General features: G+C 37.6%; 1 protein-coding gene across 3 annotated transcripts in view; it reads left to right on the forward strand.

Moving 5' to 3' along the window:
- The window catches only part of PALM2AKAP2 (PALM2 and AKAP2 fusion), a 253,616-nt gene that overhangs the window by 141,225 nt on the left and 85,368 nt on the right, over positions 1-27,023 (forward strand). For all 3 annotated transcript variants that reach the window (XM_070938551.1, XM_070938554.1, XM_070938552.1), the window contains one exon: positions 19,485-19,552. In XM_070938551.1, coding sequence (XP_070794652.1) covers positions 19,485-19,552 — 68 coding nt within the window. The remainder of the gene's footprint in view (positions 1-19,484; positions 19,553-27,023) is intronic.

Consider the following 27,023-nt stretch of genomic DNA (forward strand, 5'->3'; position numbering starts at 1 on the left):
AATCTTTTCTATTTTCAATCTTTTTGCAAATTTACCTTAGTTTTCATGAAGACTCTTTTTCTTGGTAACATCAGGCCATCTTTTTCTGAATATAAAAAACATAAAATGCCACCAATATACTGGCCAAGTATCCGCTTTCAAGTAAAGAAAAAACAAAGCAGAAAGAAAAGAATCACAGGGCTGTTTCTCATTTAGTTGTCTGTGGCTGATGTACTGTATTGCATATGTTTACACAATTCTTCCATTTTTGCCTTTGTGACACTTGCTAACGAATCACAAAACTAGATACAATGTGCCATTGGACAGATTGCCTTAGATTTCCCCTCTTTATTTTAATGTTATTTCTTTCCCTAAATTTCCACCTTCTCTCTTACCAAAATCCAGGCAGCATTCCAAGCTGTGTAAGCACAACGTTCTCTTTCCGTCTCCCTCTCTCTCTCTCTCTCTCTCTCTCTCTCTCTCTCTCTCTCTCTCTCTCTCTCTCTCTCTCTTTTTTTTTGAGATCCATAAAGACAGCAGTTTTTCTCAGAAAGGAAATGGCATGATATACTGTAGCAACTGGGAATCTTGGTCCAGAATATGTAAGAAAGAGAAATGGTATACCACATACATAAGATGTTTATTGGGAATATTATTGCATGATCATGCAATGTGATAGCTGTTCTGTCTTACACTGAATAGAGGTATTCATGCTGTTGACGGCTGATATTCTGTATGAAATGACGAGATATTCATCACTCTTGATACTGGGTGTAAAAGTGTGATAATAGATCTCTTCCTGCTAGGATATATTGCTCGAGTTGAACACTGAGTATTTATCCTCATAGCAAGATTGACTGATTATTAGATAAGTGTATACTGTACTAAATAAAACAGCTGGGAGAAGTATAATTTAACAAACAGAAAGAGATTTTTAAAAAAAAAAAAAAAAACCCTCCAGCATGAAAGGGCATGAAAACTATTTTTCACAGTGTTGTAAGGTTACTTAAGGTTGAGATGTTACAAAACAGATTTAAAAAGTGGTTTTGTGGCTCTGGCTGTTCAGCCTGGTAACTTTGGGCTATGTACGCCTTCAACAATTATACATCATTAACATAAATCTTGAGAAATGGGTTTTTGTTTCTACATTATTGTAGAATCCTCTCAAAATCGATTCTATTCAATTCACACCTGAAATAATTCCTCATATTGTTCCCTTCCCAGTGAACTTTGTTTCTGGTCTTGAATCCTGGGTGGAGGAAAACAAACAGTTGTAAGGGAAAGATTCACAAGCCTCAGCAAACTGAAGGGAGTTATTCAGTGTTGTTGCCTAAGAATTTAGATGAAACGATTATACCAGTGAAAAACAAAACATGAACAGCCTTAAATTAGCCTCAAGCATTGTTTTCCACAAATATGATTTTTCTTAGAGATGTAGTGGGAAATAACATATCTTGCCCCCTTTCTAAAAAACTTGATTCATAACTTTGTTAAGACATTCTCTCCTCAGAGAATCCCCCCTATAGAGATTACGTAATAAATCACAGGGTAGCACAGTATCTTCTGGCCTTCTTTCTTCCATGCGTATTGCAAGTTTTATTGCAGGTAGACATCCCATATGATCAGCGGTTCCAGCCTACCCATTAACAGACCCTAGATGTTCACACGCATCATGTGGATATTAGATTGTACCACAGGGAGAGGGTTAGATAATGCTGCCCAACTCGGCCCTGTGCATTATACTTTTCTTTTTAGAGTACATGCTTGACAACAACTAGACTATTTGAATTTGAGACTGTAACTTAAATTGGGGGGTCCCCAACCCCGGCCCATGGCCTGTTCAAAACTGGCCCACAGAAAAGGTTTGCAAGTGCAGGTCCACTTGAGCGAGTTGCACGCACACGCTCACCCACTGCTTGTGTGGAACCATCCCCCGCCTCCCGGTCCGCAAAGCTGGATAGGTTGGGGACCGCTGACTTAAACGATTCAACAGCATCCATCAGTAGGGCACAAGAGAAAGGTCCCTCACCTTCGCTGTTAAACCTAATCACAATTCCTACTTAATCAGAATTTGGAATTAAGACTTAAAATGTGCACACTTAAGAGTGTAATGTATGAATTAGTCCCTAAGTGGTTTTTACACAGCTCCAGAGTCTCAAGAAATGTGTACATTCATATATCACTGTTTTAAGTGGCAAAGTTCAAAGTAGAAAGCTACAATGTCAGCAGTCAATACCAAACCTATTTAAATAGATGTAAGCCCCATGTGTTTAGGATTGAACCACTCGGTCCAATTCTGTTTATTCAGAAAAAGGTACTTACAGGTAGTTTTCGACTTACGACCACGATTGAGCCCAAAATTTCTATTGCTAAGCGAGACAGTCGTTAAGTGAGTTTTGCACCATTTTATGACCTTTCTTGCCACAAGTTGTTAAGTGAATCACTGCAGTTGTTAAGTTAGTAACAAGGTTGTTAAGTGAACCTGACTTCCCCATTGACTTTGTTTGTCAGAAGGCTGCAAAAGGTGATCACATGACTCCAGGACACTGCAACTGTCATAAATAAGAACCAGTTGCCAAGCATCCGAATTTTGATCATGTGACTGTGGGGATGCTACAACGATCATGTGAAAAATGGTCATACATCACTTTTTTTCAGTGCTGTTTTAACTGTGAATGGTCATTAAAGAAACTGTTATAAGTCGAGGACTACCTATGATTTTAATGGGTCTGTTTTCAAATCCGTATACATACTTACCTATTTAGTGTAAGTGTACATATTTAGATTTAGTGAGTCCCATTCCTGAGTGGATATGCATAAAATTTCAGCTGATTCTTTGTACTTTTACTCAGAAAGAGGTGCCATTAAATGTGAGTGTTGTGCAGAAAAAAAGCTGTATCTTTTAACCAAGGTGGTGGTAGATAGTATTGTTTATAGGCCCAAGCGAAAAAGAAGCCCCTATAAAAATGGCTACTGCTGAAACTTTTTCTGAACAATGAGCAAAATGCCATGTTAAACGCCAACCCTGAAAGATTTTTCCGTGTGCCGTATATAATTGAATGCTTCACAAAGAAAGGCTCAAGAAAATATTGTGTAAAATACAGCTTTCTGGCAAATGTAGATTGGGCTGAGATGGGGTTTTTTTGTTTTGTTTTATTTTGTTTCTTTTTCATGCTTACCTTCTTGGTGAACAAATGTATATAAGATTCCCATCTGGAGAAGAGAAAAAGAACAACTGTAAACTGTTGTGCTAAAGTACTGGATTAGAATTGCTGAAAATATCTGCTGTCGTCCATTGTAACCTGAAGTGTACTTTTGAGATTGTATATGCTTGGGGGGGTGGAGGGGGGGGAATTTTCAGATTAAAAATAAAAAAGACACAGACCAAAAAAATGAAAACAAAACACTGCCAGCAACAGCCAGCCGTAACTGTGGCTATTTTCTGGGGTTCCTCCCCCCCCTTTTCTCTGTGTATAGTATTAAAAGAAAATAAAGCTGCCTTTTCACTGCATTTTGCACCTGTGTCTTTGTCCTCTTTTTTTTTTCTCTCTGTAATTCTCACTCTTTCTGTAATCTCGGGGAAGTTTTGCATCCACATAATTTCACCCCTTTCACTAAAATATTAAAGTACTAATCCACACAGCCTCTCTCTTTTTCTGCTACTTTATATTTCTGTTCATCTGGAACGACTCTCCGTGCTCTCACTCTGCATGAAATGCCATTCAGTTGCTCTTGCCACAGCACCCGTTAGGGAACAAGTACCAAAAGATGACCATGCCTCCAAAACGGGAGAGCATTTCCTCACAGAATTTCTTTGAGATCGATACTCCTGATGTTGCTGAAGTCTTCTACCTAAAACATGAGAAAGTGGCCACAACCGTAAGATAGAAATAACTGATTTGGAAACAGGGTTTTTATTAAAGGATAAAATGGTGGCAGGCTATAGTAAGGCTCCCAGGTAAAAGGGGAGACTATTAAATCTGACAAACTGCATTGCTTTCAGGATTATTTTATTCTAGCACAACCTGCAGCAGGATTGACAGAGCAGAAGGCTTCTCCCTACCTTTGATTAAAGGAGAGGAATTCCAAAATCCAAGGGACTGGGACAGTGCTGAAATCCAATTTTTTTTACCGGTTCTGTGGGTGTGGCTTGATGGGCGTGGTGTGGCTTGGTGGGGGTGGCTTGGTAGGTGTGGCAGGGGACGAATACTGCAAAATCCCCATTCCCTCCCCACTCCTGGGGGAAGGATATTGCAAAATCCCCATTTCCTCCCCACTTCAGGGGACGGATGCTGCAGAATCTCCATTCCCACCCCACTCGGGGGCCAGCCAGAGGTGGTATTTGCCAGTTCTCCGAACTGCTCAAACTTTCCACTACCGGTTCTCCAGAACCTGTCAGACTTGCTGGATTTCATCCCTGGACTAGGAGGAAAAACTTCAACCCTCCCTAGCTACTATAGGTGTGATGGTCCTGATTTGAACTACGATCCTGCATACAGGTAGTCCTCAATTTACAACTACAATTGAGCCCAAAATGTCCATTGCTAAGCAAGACAGTTGTTAAAGAAAGAACTTTGACCCATTTAATAACCTTTCTTGTCACCGTTGTTAAATGAATCATTGCACGTGTTGAGTGAATTTGGTTTCCCCATTAACTTTGCTCATTAGAAGGTCACAAGAGGGGATCATACTACTCCAAGACACATCATAAATGTGAGTCAGTTGTCAAGCATCCAAATGAAAATCACGTAACCATGAGGATGCTGCAATGGTCATAAGTATGAAAAATGGTCATAAATTGGTTTTTTCAGTGCTGTTGTAACTTTGAATGGTCACTGAACTGTTGTAAATCGAGGATTACCTCAATTAGTCACATGCCAGTAGAAGCTACTTCTAATCACTGGTCCTATAAAATTGATAAGTATAGTGAATTTGTGCTGAACTGTCTTAAGAAGAAAACCCAAAGCAAGCAAATGCAGAAACAGAAAAGTTAGGATCACTAGGTATAGTTCTGTCTTCATTTTGAGAGCTATGAATTGCCTATGAAGAGACCTACAGACAAAGGAAACCAATTGACATTTAGTAACTCCCCAAAACGTTCAATGTTTACTTAAAGAAGTATTGGGGAGCTATGGGTCACATGGAGATGAAACCATTAAGAAGATCCAGTGGTTCAAAATACGCTTCTTCCTCTTCCACAATTTAAAATTAGATGTTGGTCCCTTAAGGCAAATAAACAGAATGGAACAGTGAACATAAAAGGAGAAAATAGGACTGCTAAGATTTACTTCCCATAGGCCTTTAATTGTTCTTAAAAAAACAAAACCCTTTGATAAGAACAGTAAACAAAGCAGAAGAATGGAGTCACAAATACCTTCTCTGATGTGGAGCCGATAAAACCAGGTACACATTTTCAGGTTAATTGTTCCTCAATTGCTGGATACAAGGGGCCTTAATTGTAGCATTTATAGCCATTGTAAAACTAAGAAATTCAAGGGAAAGGAACCTTTTAATGATGTGGATTTTTTTTAAAAAAAGCAAAGTAAGGCAAGGCAGGCTCAGGTGTGCCTTTGGGAGGCCCTTAGTTGCCTACTTAAAAACCTTCTGGGGTGCCTAAATTAGGAAAGAAAACAATGGGCAAAACGGGTCCATGATTTGAGCAGGAAACTCAGGTGGCATTTTATCTTTTGCATTATGGGCACATGAAAAATGATTTACTCCAAATACAGACCAAAGAAGGAATTCTAGAAAATAATTTCATAGTTTACATTTCTAAATACACAAAATTTGCAAGAAGATAAATTATAGGGAGGATGCTTAAAATTTCCATAACTTACTTACTTGCAGGACCACTTGCCAGATTGCCTTTCCCGATGTTATCTATGTTTTTCAAAACCAAAGCATGTAAAATAGAATTGCTGGGAGAGTGGAATAGGCAAATTTATATCCAATCAATAGTATTTTTCATGTAAAGTAATATGAGAACAGAACATTATAGGTTACTCATTATAGGGGCAGGTTTGACTGGATAGGTTACAAGCCATGAAGCTATTTTGCAAATGGTATTTTTCAAAAAGGGAAAAAGCACAGTTAATAGGAACCAACATTTATTTACAGTCCAAGACCAAACACAATAAAAGACCAGTATAATAACTATAAAAGGAATACCCTTTGCTACCTTTAGTTAATGACAGATGAAGAGTGATCTCTGGATAATATTCCCATTCACCTTCTGAAATTATGTATTGTCCATAATTGTGTAATTCCCTCAAGAATCCGTTTTAACAGTATACAAAGTTTGATTCTGGTTTTACAATCTACTTTATGCAAGGCTAGATCAAATATATTATCAGACTTTAAATGAGCCAGAGAAGATGTTCCACTCTAATTTTCTCATCCACACATGTCCTTAGCCAAATCTTAGATTGATGTTTAAGTAGTCTTCTCATTCCCACTTCCCATAATGCTGAGATGAACATATACACTGGGTTCTTGGAAAATATGGTTATTATATGGGCTGCCCGCCAAGAATGAAAAAAGGTAGGTTGGAGCTAAAATCTCCAGATGTAATCTATGCGTTGAAAATCCCATTCTTAATACTGATATAAAGTCAGTAAAGCCAGATCTGATTACTTCATTATTTCCATCATAGAAAATGCATATCCGTTACAGTATTTTGGTGTATCTAGCCACATAGGTAAACTAGAAAGATAAACTTCATAAATCATAGGAATTTGAATGTGATTTGAATTTGAGACAACTGAGTCACTGAAAAGGATTCAACCACCACTATAAATATGGAAGAATTTGAAATTTTACATATTTTTATTGACATAATATGTATCCTGCCCAATTTAACAAATTCTTAGCAAGTATTTATACAGATAGTCCTCAACTTACAACCAAAACTGAACCCAAAATTTCGGTTTCTAAGTGGAACATTTGTTAAATGAGTTTTGCCCCATTTTACAACTTGTCTTGTCACAATTGTTAAGTGAATAACTGCAGTTGTTAAATTAGTAACATGGTTGTTAAGTGAATCTGGCTTCCCCATTGACTTGGCTTGTCAGAAGATTGCAAAAAGTGATCACATGACCTGGAACACTGTAACCTTCATAAATATGAACCAGTTGCCAATCCAAATTCTGATCATGTGACCATGGGAATGCTGCAATGTCATAAGTGTGAAAACTGGTCATAAGTCATTTTTTTCAGTGCCACTCAATTTCATACTAAACACTAATCACTAGTCACTAAACAAACTATTGTAAGTTGAGAATTACTGTACCTGTATTAGCTAGGCTTTGGAAAAGTCAATTTTAGCTACTAATAAAAAAAAAACAATTCAATATATTTATTTTCTCTGGCAAGATTTTGTGACATGCTATGGTGTTAGAGAATTGTTCATTATTTTTATTTTTTCCTAAAATAGATTTAGCAATCTGCTAGATATTTTATTTAATTGTGACACAGACAATTTCTCCCTTTTTTACTTCTTTGTTTTAAATCTTCTTTCTGCTTTTAAATTTTTTTGTCTATAAAAATTAAAATATTTAAGTAAAAAATAAAATATTCAAATATATATACATACACATATACACGTATCCAGCTGATTGTGGCTTATTCAACAAACCACGGTTAAGCCATGCCACAGCCCAATCCAGGAACCTACTCATCCTCTTGATAATTCCCTTTTTAAACACTGAAGAAATATTTGAGGCTTTCTAGCATTGATCAGGAATTTGTGAAAATTGAAAGGCTCTCATTCCAGAAATGGAAAGCCTAACTTAAGAAGGAAATAAAAAAGAATCACCAACTGTCTCAGAAAAGATATTACCAAAAAAGGACCATTTGAGGTAAATCTGTAAATCAACATATTGAAACTTTATTCTAGGACATCCTGAGAACCTACACAACAGATCACCAAGATTTTGGTGGCATCTCCAGAGAGATACCCAAAAACTTGTGAATTTACAGCCTAGCAAAAATAAGTAAATTGCTCATTAAATCAGGTTCCACTCATTTTCAATTTCTCAATAATCAGTTGTTCACATAAAAATGGGAAAAACTGCTCATCCTTAACTTCTGTTGTTGCTTCATTTTTAATACAGCAACCCAAAATTTAGTTACCTTATGGATGACAGAAGGTCAGTACCTCATCAAAGGCTGATGAATGAACTTAGCAGTCATAGAATAGGAAAACCTAGCTATTTGTAAACATAAATACATATTGGGCCAAAAATTATTTTGGTGTCATAGTGATCGCTTAATGAGATGTCAAATCAGCATAGAAAAACCACATTCGGAACTAAAACTGCTAACATTATACTTATAACCATTATAAGTATAATGGTTATAAGTTATAACTTATAACTTATAACCATTCATTTAACAACCTTTCAAATTTACATTGGCATTGAAAAAAAACTTATAACTGATTCTTGCACTTATGACCATTGCAGTATCCCCATTATTATGTGATCTAAATTCTGGTGCTTGGCAATCAGCATGTATTTTCAATGGTTGCAGAATTGCAGGATGATGTGATTGACATTTGTGACCTTCCCAGCTGACTTCTGACAAGCAAAGTCAATAGGCCAGGCTTAATTTGCCTAATAACAAGCAAAGTCAATAGGCCAGGCTTAATTTGCCTAATAACCAGGCTTAATTTGCCTAATCCGGTTCGGACCGGATTGCCTCATCTGGTAGCGATGGCAGTGGGTGGTTTGGAGAACCGGTAGCAGAAATCCCTGCCCGCCCCCATGCCCAGCTGAGCCGTGCAATCATCAGAGGCTTTTTTTTTACTTTTAAAAGCATTTTTTTCTACTTCTTTTTCCCAGCTGAAAAAAAAACCACTTTTTTCCCAGCTGAGTTGCCTGATCGTCAGAGCCTTTTAAAAGAATTTTTCAACCAAAGAGGTTATAGAAAAAATGCTTTTAAAAGTAAAGAAAAAAAAAAGTTGGCCACGCCCACCTAGTCACATTACCCCGCCCCACAAAGCCACACCCACAGAACCAGTAGTAACAAATTTTACATTTCACCACTGCTAATAACCCCATGGTTCACTTAACAATCGTCTTGCTTAGCAACAGAAATTTGATCCCGTAATTCAAGGACAACCTGTAATGCCCTGACAAAAGTCTACAGTTCATTCACAGATGAAAAACCAAATAAAATTGATTGATTGATATAATACAGCTGTAAAAAGTGCAGACGAGGACAATCAAAACTATCAGAAACCTCTGGCACCATTTGTTGTGTAGAAAGATTTTTTGAAACTCTTAGGGAAACATGATGAAGATGAAGACTGTTATGCATGTCAGGGAGAAGTTTTTCTCTTGTTCTCAAAACAAGGTTATAAAGCTGATTGAATGGAAATTTACATTTATTTACAACAGATTCCCCCCCAAAAAGCACTTCTTCACAGGATGCTTAATTTATAGAATTCAGATGATGGCTACCAACTTGGATGACTTTAAAAAGGGATGGAATAGGTTTGTGAAGACCAAGCCTATCAACAGCTATTGGTGTTGAAAACTCATTGTTATTTGTAGGTTGCAGAAGAACAATGGTGACCTGGGAGAAGGGGGAGAATATTCCTTTCTTCTTATGGCAATGAGTGTCTTCTGACTATAAAGCCCTTAACTATGAGCCCTCCACAAGGAAATTAGCTAGAGAGGGTCTCATCTGAAGGTCAGTAGTTCAGTGTATAACAACATTTACACAAACTGACAAAAAATAACTCAAATGGCTTACTCAATCCTGAGGAAAGCCAGAACAACTACAGGTAGTCCTCGATTTACGACCACAATTGAGCTCAAAATTTCTGTTGCTAAGCGAAACATTTGTTAAGTGAGTTTTGTCCGATTTTATGATCTTTCTTGCTACAATTATTAAATGAATCACTGCAGTTGTTAAGTTAGTCACAGGGTTGTTAAGTGAATCTGGTTTCCCTGTTGATTTTGCTGGTCAGGTCACAAGAGGGCATCACATGACTTTGAAACACTGCAACCATCAGAAATATGAGTCAATTGCCCAGCATCCAAATGTTGATCTCGTGCTGCAATGCTGCAATGGTTGTAAGTGTGAAAATGGTCACAACTCACTTTTTTCCAATGCCGTTGTAACTTTGAACGGTCACTAAATGAAATGTAAGTCAAGGACTACCTGTATAGAGAATTCACTGTTTTCCTATTAAACCAGAAATATTGTTAAAATGTATTTACAGCATTACCAATAAAAATGAAAGCACTGAATCCATAATTATAATAATTACAATAGAGATATTGGCAAATGCCATTTTAAAAAATCTAGCCCATGAGAATATAATGCGGCCTTTCATGTAGTAGAAGAAAGACGAGTATCTGATGTATATAATCCATCAGTTACCAAAGAATGACTGGGCGGCATTGAAGTGCCTTCTAAGTGTTTAGACCCATATATTTGCTGTGTGATCTTGGAACGTTTTATCATTCTTGACATGATGCTTTCAAAGGAAGAGTCATTATGGGGACATGAGGTTATGTTTAAATATAGTTCTTTCATTCTAAGCTGATCTACAGTCAAAGCTGTTGCTCAGAGTATCCACGTGTGTGTGGACTCGGAAGCAACACCCATTGTGGTCATTATTTCCCAGGAAAAGATGTATAGAATTGTAGCCTTTAAAAACAGAGCATTTGTAGATGACTCTGGCATTAAAAAAAAAAAAAAAGGAAAATAGCATTTAATATGAGTAAGATGTTTTTGAACTGACTGTCAAAATAAATAGATGCCTTAAGGTTGAAAAGAAGAATTATTGGAATCATTCCAATAGATTTGTTTCCTTCCTGTGTCTTGAGGGAATGGTTTTAAATGAAAAAGTGTTTTGCACATGTTGCTAAGTGATTGACTGAAATAAAGCCTTCTGAATACAGCACACTAAGTACATGTGGCTGGTTTAAAATGAGAGACCATAGTATTGCTATTGTTCATTCTTCTGGAAATTTCCAATTTTGAAAAATTCATCTGACTGGACATTATAGGCTATAGCTATGGTGAACATATTTTCTTAAAAAAAAATAAAGGACAAACTGGCAAAAAGAAGGCAAATCTAACAGATGTTCATAAGAACAACATTATGTTTCTTTTTCAGTTTTTATTGCCCACACCCTAAACTGTAGGCATAACACTTAAACAGGAAAATGTGTAAAAATGAATGCCTCCTCACCGAGATGGACACCATTAAACCATAGTGGAATTGTTTCGTTTTCCTCTCTTTACAAAATACTATGTAGGAAAAGAAACAACCCCCCCAAAATCTTGTTTCAGAGTCAGGGATAATATAAAAGGTTTTTTTTCTTGATTCCTCACAAACAATGGAAATCCACCCACAACATCAACAACCCTCTTGTTACAGGTTCAAAATGGGATAAACCCTGGCAGAAGAGGCAACTCTTTACCTGCCAGAACAACTCGGACAATTGTTCTCAGTTGGCTTTATCAACCTATTATTGTTGTTGTCTGGGCCACAAAACAGAAGTGGCTTACTTTTTGAGATTGTTTTGGCTTTCCCTAACGTACGCCCCTGGTGGTTTTCTTATCTAAATACCTAAATATTTAGCCAATGTTTTCTGACAACTGCCCAAAATTCCTGTCAGCCAATGTTTTCTGACAACTGCCCAAAAGAATATTGCAAGCAATGTTGGCAAGATTGAAGAATTCCCTAAGCTGTTATCAGATTGGTAGGGAGTCAATTCTAGTACCATTCCCATGGTTTGGACTTTGTTTTCCATCCACTCCTCCTAGGAAAGAGACTGCGAGAGGGATGTTTGTTTTATTTTTTATTTATTTATCCATTTTTGAAGCTGCCCGACTTCTTAGTGACTCTGGGCAGCTTACAAATGAGAAAGAGTACATAAAAAAAAAATCATGGCTGACTGGAAGAACAATACAACCTGCTATAAAATCAAACATAATTAAACACCCTATGCCAAAGCCTGAAAGAACAGCCAGTTTTTTTAGTGATTGCCTAATCACTAAATCGTAGGGGTAGAAATCTCTCATGTTGTTCCAGAAGGCAAGCACTACAAGAAAGAAGGGACACTTCTTCCATCCCATAAGATGACACTGTTCAATCAAGGAGACCAGAGGGCACTACTCTGATTGATTGCACCATGGTAAGTGGTGCCTCAAGTAGCCCAGCCCTATGCCATAAAGTGCTTTTACGGAGATAACCAGCCCAGAAGTAAATAGTGCAGCTCACAAAGCAGTGAGCCATGTGAACCTAACTTGATGCTTCCACTCCTGTCCACAATGCCACATTCTAGATCAGCTGTAGCTTCCAGATGGTTTTTAGGAAGAACCCCATGTAGACAACTTACAAGTATCCATTTGTGAAGTGACTAGTGTACGAATGACTACCTGGTCTAGGAAATGGTGTAACTGGAGCACTGGATATACCTCTGCAAAGATCCTATGGTCAGTTCCCACCTGCTTTTCAAGCAAGAGCTGTGAGTCGAAGACGAACCCCAAATTGCATACAAATCTTGAATGCAGAAATGCAGTCCCACTGAGAACTGATGATGGAATATCTGAGGGATCTAAATAAACACAGCCACTCAGTCCTGTCATGATTGACCATCTAGTATGTCCCCATCCAGAACCACTCAGGTTCCAGATATTGGACCAGGATTTTGACAGCATGATTGCCGGGGGGCGGGGGGGGGAGTGGGGGGGGTGAAATGTGCACAATTGGGTTTGATAAATACATTGTTGATCACTAGCCCCAAAGCAAAGAATGATCTCGTCTAGTGGTTCCATGCAGGTGTAAGAACTATAGCCCATTAAACACAATGGGAAAGAGCATCAAGTATCTGCTGCATCTCATAACTGTAATCCAAAATCTTTGAAAATTACCTGTTTGTTTAACATTTGTGGGAGACAAAATAAATACAGTGCACCCTTAATAGTTGAAAGTGTTTGCGCAAAAGTTGTTCCCAGTTGCTTCAGATATGACTGTCAGGAGTCCTGGTAATAAATTGGGGTCTTCCTATATGCACATGCACACAGTCCAACCACTTTAGTATTCTGAACAACTGGCCTGTTATGTGACTGCTTAAAGAAAAGACATGGATCATCCACATGCATGCCCTGAATGTAAAAGCAAAATGATGTACAACGGTTCTGGGCTTCAGGGAAACAATCTTTCTAATGGCCCTTTCTAACCACTTGATGACTTGAAGCAGGTTTATGAGAGACACTCAAGGCTATGACAACAGACATTATTTCTTGGGTATGTTTGAAGTCACTACTAAATTGCAAAACGGTTTCCTTGGCAACCTCTTTTCTTTCACTCTGGTGACTCCTTCTTCAGGAAGAATGAGTAACTCTGTAGAGTACTATATGAGCTAACCTGCTATTGTTGATAGCTTTCATACAAGCAATAGCTGCAATCAATATCTTTGATCCATAAAGCAGGGATTATTGTTACATACTTATTCAGGAGGATACTAGTCAAATAACATTAAGATGTTTCGTTGTAATATAAGCGGTCGTGTAGGGCTTCCAACTGAATGTTCATAAATAGTTTCTCAGGGATCTCACCAGCAGCCCTCTGAGGTCAGAACTAAACACCCATACAACCAGTGATAGACATCAGGGGTGATTATATAAATAATAAGAGCCATTTTGGTGTGGTGGTTAAGGCGCTGGAATAGAATTCTAGGCCTTCATTAAGCACAGCCAGCTAGGTGATTTGACATGAATCTCTCTCTCTCTCTCTCTCTCAGCACAACCCATCTCACAGGATTGTTGTGGGGATCATAAGACAGGAGTATTGCATATGTTTGCAGACTTGAGAGATATAGATAGATAGATGATAGATAGATAGATAGATGATAGATAGATAGATAGATAGATAGGTAGATAGATAGGTAGGTAGATACGTACGTACGTACGTACGTACGTACGTACGTACGTACGTACGTACATACATACATACATACATAGATGATAGAATAAAAATCTAATAAGAATTGGTCTGCAGATTTCATAATCCAAAACTCATTCTCTATGCACCATAATAACTTGGTTGGTATTTATATTGCCCTTATTTAATTGCAGTTTTCTTTAACGTAATTCAGTGGATGGCTTACCAAACTGAACTCATCCCAGTGTCCAGTCATAGTATCTGTTTTTCAAAAATAGTATAGATAACCCAATTGTGAACAAAACTTCCCATGTTTGGAGAGATATAAAATACACATACATGTTTATCCATTTTTTTTAATTAAATTCAACAAACTGAATCTAGTAGATTCAGAAAAATAAGAAAGAAAGAGTAACTGAAATTAGGTTCATCCAGTTAAGCTGAATGATACAAGTTCAGGGTGAAACATTTGACCAATAGGAGGTGACTATGCTTGACTTTCCTAAGGCCCTTTAGCCAAACACCATCCATCTTGTTGAGGCACTGTGCTGACATGATCGGTCTTGCCGTGGCACTTGATGTCCTGCCATGAGCCTCCTTCAGCATCTCTAGGAGAAGCAGTGACAGAAGACTATTGAAGTGATGGGAAAGAATCTCAAAAAGGAACTCAGAGCCATGTTTAGTGGTGGGACAGTTTTGCTTTGCTCTTTAGAGGTATAGCAGCTTGACACAAAGTTTTGCATAATCCTGTAAAATACAGGTAGTCCTCGACTTGCAACAGTTCATTTAGTGACCAAAGTTATAACGGTACTGAAAAAAGTGACAACCTGTGCAGCATCCCCATGGTCAGGTAATCAAAATTCAGACGCTTGACTCATATTTATGACGGATTGCAGTGTCCTGTGATCGCCTTTTGCAACCTTCTGACAAGCAAAGTCAATGGAGAAGCCACATTCACTTAATAACGGTCTCATCAACTTAACAACCGCAGTGATACACTTAACAACAGTGGGGAAAAAAGGTTGTAAAATGGGACAAAATTCAGAAAACAAATGTCTCACTTAGCAACAGACATTTTGGGCTCAATTGTGGTCGTAAATTGAGGACTACCAGTATTTCTCCACTCCATTCTTGCACCAGTTTTGCTGTGAGGTATATTACAAGAGGTAGTCAATCAGTATGGATGGCTTTGAGAGAAGATTGGAGAAATAATGTGAAGATAAAGCTATCAATGGGCATAATAGCCACATATTTCCCTTAGTACCATATATTTCCTTTTGAAGTATTAAGCTTGTCAGGACCAGTTGCTAAGGTAACAGAAAGGTGCTATTTTGTTTGTATCTTGCCTATATAAGCATCTGATTGGTCACCCTGGCAGAAAGATGCTGAGTTAGAGAGACTGTCTTCATCCAGCTCAGCAAGTCTTAGGTTTCATTTGATTCAAGAAATATTCATATAACAAAATCCTGCAAAATCATTTAATTTTACTCTCACCAGGTTCCATTTTTTTAGTTTAAGCATTGAATTTCAAATTAAGGAGCCTACCTCAGCTGCTAGGCTGAAAAGCAGCATATAGTTGGCTTTACTTCCATTTCATTAAAGGCCTTCGACACTCAGGACATCTCCATCAACAGTCTCTAGCTATTGAGTTAGAAACTGCTTTGCCCATCTGCCAAAGTAATGCTTCTCCGGTTGGGGCTTCATTTTCCGAAACAGAAAATCAAATACTTTGAAAAGCATCAACCTTAAATATGGAACCCCTTTCTTTCATTCCTGTTGGGCAAGAAAGGAGGGATCTGTGACTGAATTTATACACATAGCTAAGCCAGATATAATGGCCTGATTTCCACACAGTATTCTGTCATTATTTATAAGAGACATAATCAGAGCTGTATGTGCAGGAATATCTAATGTTTGTTTGGAGATTTTTTTGGTGATAAAATCATCTCTCCATGGCCTACAATTTCTCTCACTTCCATTACATCTCAAAAGAAGCTGTTGTGAAGGAATTTCTTCAGCTGAACCTTCCCTCCCCCCCTCCGTCCTTCCTTCTTTCCTTTCTTTCTTCCTTCCTTCCTCTATGTGACCACTCTTTCTAAAGGGGAGCCCAAAGGTAATTTGTGCCTAACTGTAGACAGTACTGGGAAGATGAATCACTGGCCTGCCCCAGCAGAAAAGAGCTTATTATGTTCCTGAATCAGTACATTATTAAGATAACAGGATATTTGAATTCTTACCATGATGCACATTTTCAAATAATTGCCAAATAAAATAAAGTTTCTTTGGGGATAAGTTTGATGTCCAGTCAGTTCATGGAGTTGTCCATGTAGTTTTCTTGACAATAGCTATCTTTCTGGGATATATTTTCAAGTTCTCCTGTCTATTCTCAATACCTTAGAAGTCTCTTATCAAAGTACTAATTTAGTCAGAAGCACCTTAATTTCAAAATCTAGACACGGTCAACTGGCTGGAGTCCAACTGCTAGCACTGATAGCTGATAGTGAAGCTGAGAAAGTATTATCCATTCTTTCTTGTTTTTAACCATCTCTCCAAATCCTGGTTGGTTGGTTGGATGGTTGGTTGGTTGGTTGGTTGGTTGGTTGGTTGGTTGGTTGGTTGTTTCTGCTACGTTATTAATAAAATGCACACCTATGTCTCTTGATGTACATTGTTATTTATTTAAAGTATTTCTAGTTGCATTTCAAGGCAAAATAAAGCTTTGCCTGATGAAAGGGGTGATTAGAAGCATGTGGTTAAATCTAGTGAGCTTCCTGTCTTAACCAATAGCTAAACTTCCTTTGGCTGCTCTCAGTTTCTTGAAGTAAATTATTTCAGAAAACAGACCCTGCAAGGATTATTGGAATTCTACTCTATTGTTATAGGATATAATAACTTGGAAACCTATCAGAGTTTCCGTCTGTCCTCTCTTATCCCAAACAAAATCAAAGTGTCCTCTTGAGTTTCTTTTTTTTACCCCTTCCTCTTTCTCAGAACTGAATTTTTATTTACTTTGCAGTTCTTGTATTCCTCCTTCAAGGCTATATCCCTATAGGCATGCAGCCCTGGACAACTAGTAATGCAGCCCCACAAGATTGTAAACATTAATATTATTATGTGATTTATATAGATTAACTATATTATATATATTTATATGCGGTCCAAGACAATTCTTCATTCAATGTGATCAAAGCAAGCCAAAAAAAGTTGGACCACCCGTGCTATATCCGTTCTTTGCGATATCTCCATTCTCCTCTACGTCAAGACCTAGCCAGATGAAATCCACCCAGTTTCTCTGCCCTCCCTTTGCCTTTGAGCTGAGAGACTTCAGTGTTGTTTCTATTCTGTACCCTCTCCCTAATTGTTGCTGTCTATCAGCCGTCTAAAGTACTGCTCACAGCTGAAATCCTTAATGAGTCAAAGGAAACCAGTGGGTCAGCAATGCGCTCAATGTCAGGGAATCGAGGGAGGATCTAAAGATGTTCAGCTACAGACTGCTGATAGCAGCCTGAGGAGGCCTTATGCCTTGCTGAATAAACCATACAAAAGATAAATGAAATTAGCATGAGCAACATGGACCAGTGCTCATTTTGCCTGCAGTTTTGAATGTAGCGGGCTTGAAATTTTAATGGCACGTGCTGGAATACCCAGAGGTTTTAAAAAGTTGCTTAGCCTGACTTGGCATTCTTTACCCTTCTGGTACACACAGTTGGTGTTCAGATATTAACATGTCTTCTAGGCCCAAATTATTAGACATATAAAACATGTAAGAAATAATAACAATGTCCTACCTGTCAATAGCTACTTCAGCTTCAACCACCTAAGTCTGACCTAAGCGTAGTACACAAAATTATCTGCTACGTCCTACCTGTCAATGACTACTTCAGCTTCAACCACAATAATACACGAGTGCACAATAGATACAAATTTAAGGTAAACCCCTCCAAACTCGATTGCAGAAAATACGACCTCAGCAACAGAGTGGAATGTACTACCTGACTCTGTGGTTACATCCCCAAACCCCCACAACTTTAACCTTAGACTGTCTATTGTTGACCTCATCCCATTCCTAAGAAGTCTGTAAGGGGTGTGCATAAGCGCACCAACGTGCCTACCGTCCCTGTCCTACTGTCCCCATTTATTCGTATCCATTTCCTGTATTCATAATCATGTTTATACTTATATCTGTTATCCTCTACATGCTTGACAAAATCAATCAATCAATCAATAATGATGGCTTGGCCTATGACCCAGATGGCACATTGATTTGGTTTACAGAATTATAGGAGGAAAAGCACCACAATAATAGCAGTAACTGAGGCTTCTGCAAATCTAATATTGTAACACTAAAAATCTCTTATTTTTGTCACCTGATCAATAAATATGACCAACAGAATATGGAAATTGACCATCCCTCATGGGATGCTTATTCTTTATTTGGAACATTTAAGTTATTTCAGCGGCCTGTTTTTGCTCCCAGGAGGCTGCAGTGAGGCCAAGTGCTGCCTGTCACACCCCATGGCCACGCCCACCATGGCCACACCCACCCAGCTGGTTATTAAGGCAGAGAACCAGTTGTTAAATTATTTGAATCCCACCACTGGTACTGGGGCACAGTTTGAGACATCCCTTATATTTGGTCATGTTGGGGGGGGGCTTCTGGGAGGAGTTGTAGTGCAGCACCCTCCTGAAGATTATTCCCCACCCCCTTTTGTTTAGCTTTTTAAAATAGGTCTCAACTGCCACAGTGCAAATCTCTGGCAGATTTCAGATTTCCTTGGATGAAAGAAACAGACTTACTGCTCTTTTACAAGCCAAAATTCTTGTGGTTAAGCTAAACTAGTGTAGCATTTGAATCCAAGCTGTTGTTGTTGTTGTATTTGTTGTTGTTGTTATTCATACAATCAGCCACATGTTCAGACTGGGTTTGGCATTTTTGTCTACCTATTGAATCCTTACCAAGGACCTGGAATAGGCAAATCAGGATGTTTGACGGTGTTACAGATGTTGTTGTTGTTATCATTATTATTATTTCTGTTGTTGCTACTATTAAATTATTGTTATTATTCAAATTGGAACAGCTTTTCTTAAATCTCCACTACTGATTTTAGTCGTAATATATGGTAAGTAATATTATTAACTAGGGCTGTGCAATACTTCAGAGTCAGATGAAAAAAGATGCTGAAGAGCATGTGGAAGTTGGAAAATAACCTGTTGCAAGTTTTTAAGGTAGCTCTGTTTCCTGTAGTTATAGGGCCGCTGAGGAAAGAATTGTGTGATCATTGAAAAAGATGCAGTCGCTTTAAAGACTTGCAAAGAGTTATTATATATTCCCACTCCCCTGTGCTTCATTCAAAACATCTTTCTGGAATCAAATTCAAAGCACTACAGTACACAGTCATCATTTAGAAAGGATTTAATTAATTTATTTTAGTTTTGACTGAATTTACATAAAACTATTAAATCCATTACATTCAATTTATATTACACAATTTATTTTGCCATATCCTAACTCATTTATTTGTTCGCGCAAAACCCTAGAATGTCCTGTGACCTGTGGATAGAACTTTTTTTTAAAAAAAAATGCTATATTTTTTCACAGAGGCAGAGAGATTTGTCATGTGGTCTGAAAATACCAATGAAAGCCCTCAGGTGAAAGCAACAGCTTTGGTGAGTGATATGATTTTACGCATCAGCCTATGCATGTGTTTATCCAAATAATTGGTTGCTGTTGGTATTCTGTGAGATTATTTTTATTCTGTACTTTGGTCTAAAATAGAGTTATGATTGGGACTTTGAACAGGCAAAAATAAGAGACTGCTCGTGAATCATGTTTTATATCAAGGGTTCCCAACACTCGGGCTGTGGCCTACTACTCGGCCATGGCCTGTTCAAAACCAGGCTGAGAGGAAATGGCAAGTACGCATGCATAAAGCACTGCTCACACGAGCGAACACTTGCACTTACACGTGACGCTCCATTCGCTCGAGTGTGCCGCTCACACAAGTGGAGCTAAGCGTGCCCATATGCACCTGCCACTCACACACACATGCACACCCACGCCGGACCAGGTCACCAAGCTAGAAAGGTTGGGGACCGCTGTTTTATATGGTTGCTTTCCTCTTTAATCTATCCAATTTGTTCAAGAGATGAGTGAGTTTCAACTGAAACTTCTAAAATGTTATCCAATTTATCACCGAGGCTCAGCAATAAAATGCAGATCTTCAAACGCTTAACCCTCAATTAACTCTTGGTTTCACTTGGCAAAAGACTTGCATATACAACTTGACTAGTCAGTTGGGTTGAGATAGGCAGCTATAGAAATTGAATAAATATATAATAAATAAAATAGCTTTGAATTTTAATTCAAAGTCCAAAAGGAGAAGGGCGGTATAGAAATCTGATTAAATAAATAAATAAATAAATAAATAAATAAATAAATAAATAAATAAATAAATAATGAAGGCAGAAACAAAGACTTAAACACAACTGTTGGCTGGTCTTTTGATAATCTTGATAGTTTTTATATTTCAATTAATCTTCTTCTACGGTGTTCTACTTGTGACTAAGATCCTTCCATAGTTATGAATCTGCTTTGATATTTTTCTTGCTTAAATTTTTAAGTCTTTTTAGTGGTGATTTGATGACTTGATTCTATTTTTATTTATTTATTTTTCACATTTTTTCATTCTCCTATCCCCTTCAGAGAGGGATGCTTGGTGGTGTATAACAAAATGTCGAAATATATAAAACAGCATATATGAATTAATTTTTTTCAAAAAATTTAGAATTTAAAAAGAGGCAATGATGATTGAACCCTGTAAAAAAATTAGTTTAAAAAACAAAGGAGGGCTCTTAGGGCTCCAACCAGCCCCACAGCTGTGTGTTCCTCTGGGCTCCCCATTCAAGGCTGCAGAACCATGTTTTACTCCTTTTTGGAAGACCAGGAGCATGGGGTCCTGCCTCACCTGTGGGGGAAGAGCATTATATAGGGCAGGGACCAGGGGTGCTATTCAGCAAGGTCTGACAAGTTCTGAAGAACTGGTAGCAGAAATTTTGAGTAGTTCAGAGAACCAGCAAATACCATCTCTGGCTGGCCCCAGAGTGGGGTGGGAATGGAGATTTGCAATATCCTTCCCCCAGGAGTGGGGTGGGAATGGGGATTTTGCAGTATCCCTCCCCTGCCATGCCCACCAAGCCACGCTCACCAAGCCATGCCATGCCCATCAAGCCACGCCCACAGAACCAGTAGTAAAAAAAATTGAATTCCACCACTGGCAGGGACAATGGCAGAGACTGCTCTCTTCCTAGACCCCACCAGTTGGAATTCTTTAATTGACAGATCTGTAACATACCTTCCCTCCCTGACCAGGTGGGATAGCCCAAGGTAATGGAACAATTTTATTGTTAAAATTACTATTTTAACATAGGAACTGTGTCATACAATGTCTTACATTATTATCCTCATTGGGTCTTACTTTAATGCCCTCTGCGTCCTGTTTTCCCATCTTTCGTATATCTATATCAACAGCAAAAGAAGATGTTTAGGTTTTTCTGTAGATAGTGTAAGGACTTCTCAGCTGTCCAGATATTGCTGAACTCTGTCCAGAAGTTGCTGAACAGTGAATGACGGAGAAAATCAACTCTTCGTTTTCTCCATCATTCACAGTGCTGTCTGGATATACTGAGAATTGGAGATCAACCACATCTTTCCCCACCTTACCTGTATATTTATTCCTGAAAGAAGCTTCCACTGAACTTGGTGATAGCCAAATCTTTAAGTTCTTAAGGCAAAAAATGTCCATGAATAATCTTGGGATGATAGTCAGAAGATGACTGGTATCTTTACACTGCATTCCATTAATAAGCAGATTACAAGGTCCCTCTGCTCTTCTTAAAAGGTCATTGAGTTCTTTCATAAAGGCAGTTGACAAAAGGAAGGATTTCAGTTACTATTACTTAGCTGCTCAATCCCCTCATGTATATTTAGATTTGCGCCATTTCATTTTTAAGCTTCTAGCAATAGTCCAGCTTCCATTTCTGAAAGACTGCATGAGCTGAAGTACAAAGAAGAAAGGATTAAAATATTGTAATGGTTTAATAACTTCATCTGTTTTGACTTCTCAGATAGGATGTATATTAATTTATATTTTGGCATTGGTGCTTGCCAATCCTCCATTTGATTGCAAGAAACTAAACTAATTTTATTTGTGTGTTTACTGATCTTTCAGTTCCAGTAAAAAAATCAAATCTGTTTCTGAGAAAGATCAGAAGAAATGGGAAAGGTGCAGATAAAACATTCTTATATATAGATACCATATGATTATTTCCTGCATTCCAACATATTTCCTCCATTCCAAATACTTTATACATATGTAAGACACATTGCTTTAGTCTAGTCTTCCTCAATCTGGTATTCTGCAGTTGTTGGGATTGCAACTATTTAAAATCCCTGTCAGCAATGGGGGCCCATGATCTCAAAACATGTGGAAGATATTAAGTTGGTAAAACTGCTGCAATTCATCCATTTTACAGGGCTGGCAGTTTAGGTTTTTTGAATTAAGGGCAGTCACTCTCCCCAGTCACTGATCTTCAGGTTTTGTAAAATTCAGAGTCCTGTAAAAGTTAGTATAATCATTAGGCATAATTTTAGCAGTCATAAACTGTAATGGTGATAGTACCTGCACATTGAATGCTAGATTAGATAAATTCATATTAAAAGGATATGTATTTCCCATGAAGGTTTCAGCAGGCTCATTGCCAATGAAAGCAAAAGGAATATATTACTTTTGTTCTTATAAAAGATACTTCTCACTAAAAACATGGAAATTAATATTTCACACAGTATTATCAATCAATCCTACAGTCTGCTGCCTATTTATTTTGTCATTGCCTAAATAAATAAATAATCATGATGTAGAGCAGAGATTGAAACAACTGAATGCAATTCAGAGCTAAATGCAATTTTTTGAACAGCTGTGGTTTTGCCTGAAATAGTTCAACTGTCCTCAAACTATTGCACATCCCTAATATCAAATACATGACTGGGGAGTCATTGCGTTAACTACACCACATTTTAATTATGTTTAAATGTAAACAAAGCAACATCAAATCTGCATTGTTTATGTCTGCAAAGCAATGTTCATTAAGATCTCCAAAAAAATTGAAGTTGCATTACATTCTGCATAAGCAAACTGATGTTAAGATTTGATTTTTAAAAAATACAATAATGTAAATTTTCCTTATGAATATAAGAACAAATATATTAAAAATTATAATGTATAGAAATCTTTATTTTCACCAGTGAAGTGTGAGGGCTTGCTTGCTTTTTAAGAAACTGAGTACAAGCTCTTTAAAGAGCCCTGGTGGCACAGTGGTTAGAATGCAGTATTGCAGGCTAACTCTGCCTACAGCATAGAGTTCGATTCTGACTATGGGGTGGTATATAAACTAAGTGCTATTAGTAGAATAGAATAGAATAGAATAGAATAGAATAGAATAGAATAGCTTTATTTGGCCAAGTGTGATTACACACACAAGGAATTTGTCTCAATACATAAGCTTCAGTGTATCATAATAATGATACCAATAAGAGAAGGTAGTAGAAAAGATGAGAAGGATAATAATTATTGCTATTGCTAAAGCACTCTGAGGTGAGAACTGGAGATTTCTGGAGGAGAAGCTAGTTACTAAATTAAGGGGAAATGAGCCTAAGTGAAAACTGGGTCTTATTCCATAAGGCTGACTTTGTTTGCTCAGAACCTTATTTTACTATTTTCTTTGTGTAAAAGTGGGAGTGTACCTGGAGAGGTGAGATGTCTCTACTGGGGAAGGTAGGGGGAATGAAAATGCCTAAATCCAGATGATTAATGGTCAGGAATAGCAAGAGATTAAGAGAAGATATCTGAAAGGACATATATATTTGCAGGCTATTTTCCTATCTAGTCTCTCTTCCCTCAAATATATGACACCAATGTTTTGATCAAGAATGAAGAAGCCAACCTATCAGTTTGCCAGGTCAGGATGCCATCAGACCAATGCATAGGGAAGAAAATACCTTAATTTAGTTTTTCCTTGGGATATAAGAAGGAGGTTCAGATACTGAGATGAGGTACTATTATCTTGATGTCATGGTACTCAGCATCTGATGAAACATGCTCTCATAGCATCATCTAGCTTCTGCAGGTATGGAGGACCCATTATGATAATTTTTTTTCTGAAGACTTATGAATGCTTGATACTTTGGCAGAATTCAAAGAGTATTTGTTTATTTAATAAATAGGCCACCTGATGCCCAAAATACAACTGATTGAAAGAGTAAAATACCAAACCAAAAACAATCAGACCATAACAAAGCAAAACCAAAAGGAGCATCCACAATCACCGTGTCCCCACAGCCTGGAAGATCAACCAGGTCTTCAGTAATTTCGTGAGCAACATAAGAATGGCAGCCATATGAATATCTTGATGAATTTTTGGAATGGGGAAGCAGAACAGCCCATGTCACAATCACTCCAAGTGCCATACTAACACTGAAGAGCCTAAGCTTCTCTCTGGTTCCTGGGAGAGCTCCAGGCAATGAAACAAGTCAGGAGACATCAGGAACGCTAATAGTTCAAGTCTCACCAGGGAGTTGTCAGTCATATCTATTGTGTGATATTGAGGGCTGATAAGAAGGCTTATTGTGTGGCCTCCAGCATGGTTTTTTAAGATAGGCAAGGCCTTGCTGTCATCTGCCCTGAAATACCCAGTCCTGAAGTCCTTAAATTCAAATAGATTTATTTCAAAGATAAAATGTAATTTAAATAGATTTGTAACAGCACCACTCCCTCAATCAAAAAGACAGGTCTTCATAAAAAAAGTATTTAAATTCATGCTAGGGGCCAAGTCTTAAACACTGAAAAATGAGAAGGTTTTCTTTTCTTTTTTAAATTTTTATTGATGCTTTAAGGAAAGCATTGTGACAGAGGCATCCAGCTCCCTGTCTTTCTTCTGAATAGCCTTTGGTGAAAGGGGTTTCACTCAGTTCATGCACTCTAGTATGCCACAGGGAAAATGTTCAAATATGTATTTTTGATTGAAGTCTAAGACACTGATCATGTTATAGCTAAAGAGGACATGCTATAAACCATAACTGACTTAAGCTTTCACAGCTGTTGCTTGAAATTCTCTTAATGCCCAGTGGATTTTTCTCCTTCAAAAACTAGTAAGTGAAATATGATTGTATTTTATACTGTATGTTGGCTTTCCCTTAAGGGAATATATACAAAAGACTACTAAATATCGTAACTCCTTTTTTATTGAATGTAAGAATGTAGATTTCTTCCTTTCAAAAATAGGCTGCAGTCCTGTATGTAATTTTGTGAACGTAAGCTTCATTGACTCAGCAGGATTTCCTTTGCAGTCATGTAAAGTATAGAACCACTTCTGACAATGAAAATGTATGATTTATCTAAGCTGAACCATGCCATATCATATGTGCAATGTATATTATTTTGTATTCTACATTCACCATAGCCTATACTAGTATAGTGGTTAAAGTACTGAATTGAGCACCCAAAGTAATTATTGGTCAGTCTTTTTTTCTCAGTCCAAATAATTTCATGAAGGAGCTAAATTGGCGATAAAATTTGGAGATCCTAATTTGGAACTTTGAGGTCTTAAAAAGGCAGAATATAAATACAATCAACCAAGACCACATTACGCATTTCTTAGTATCACTGCCTTTAGGCAGATGTTCTTTTGGAAACAGCTGTATTCCCAGCACCAATTGATTTCATCAGATAATTTCATCATCACAGTTTTCATACATCTAGCTATGCCAAGATATAATTTACTCAGCCATAACTGATCAAACCATGGCAGAAAAATGATGGCTAGTGAAAACTGAAGCCTCAGTTTTATTCCGTCATATAGCTCTCTGAAGCTATCTGTAGAAATATCTGTACTGGTCTTTTAAGGTACATTATCAAATAACCATATAATGTTTGCTTCCAAACCCTTATAGTATCAATCCACCTTTCTGCCCAATTGCTTTTGGTTCATTCATTGTATGTGTTCATATTACTACTATTATGCATTGCAAAAGAAAACATGTTTCATCAATTGACATCTACAAATGAGCGACTGCCAAATAATTTTTTCCAGATAGGTACCAATAACATAACTGCAATTGCTTTGGTCCTTGCATGGAACAGATAGCAATAGTGTTTAGCATTTAGGCTTATATACTGCCCTATAGCACTTTACAGCACTCTGTGGGGGCTTTACAATGTAGAAGTATTTGCATATTGCCTCCAATTATCTGGGTCCTCATTTTACCAACCTCGGAAAGATGGAAGGCTGAATCAACCTTGAGCCAGTCAGAATTGAACTCCAAGGTGTAGGCAGAGTTTGCCTGCAATACTGCAATTTTAACCACAGCACCACCATGGCTCTTATACATTTCTCTATGAAATGAATATTTAAATATTTGAATTCTAGCGAACATAAAAATATAAGAAGAACCTTGTTGGGTCACTGAAAAGCTATACAATCAATAGCATCATGTTTCTCATGGTGGAAAATGGATGTTTATGATTCCCAAGTACTGCTAAAGACAACAGCTTTTTTCAGTTGTTCCTGCACAATAATTATAAAACATTTTCTCCAGGAGGATCTGTCCCAATCTGATCCTCGTCAGGGCTGTAATTAAGTCCGCTCACCTTGCTGCTAGTTGTTATCCTCTTTTTACTTTGAACTTTCCCAACATTCACTGAAAAATCATCTGCAGAAATCCAAAATAAATATTTTCCCATTATTTTGGGGAAAGAAAACAATGTTTATTCCCTGATGTTTTCTGTGTATGTATACATCTCAATCACAAACTTATTTAAATGTCTATTTCAATTTTTTTTTCTTCTCGGGACCATGGGATACCAATTTCTAGTATAATGGGGTCAAATTATTTTAGTTTTGTTGTTGTTGTTGTTGTTGTTGTTTGTTGTTGTACGGAAGATACGTCTACTTTCAGGTTCCTTTGGTTGACTTTTTCTTGAACCCTCAGTCTTATAACTTTTGTTTTTGAGACAGTTGTTATTATACCAGTTTGGCATACCAAAAGAATTCTAAAACATTTGAGGGTTTGCTCCAGTACGTATCA

The sequence above is a fragment of the Pituophis catenifer genome, unplaced genomic scaffold, assembly GCF_029215685.1.
Source record: "Pituophis catenifer annectens isolate HBS135680 unplaced genomic scaffold, rPitCat1.0.hap2 SCAF_2, whole genome shotgun sequence".
In the NCBI taxonomy this organism is placed as follows: Eukaryota; Metazoa; Chordata; class Lepidosauria; order Squamata; family Colubridae; genus Pituophis; species Pituophis catenifer.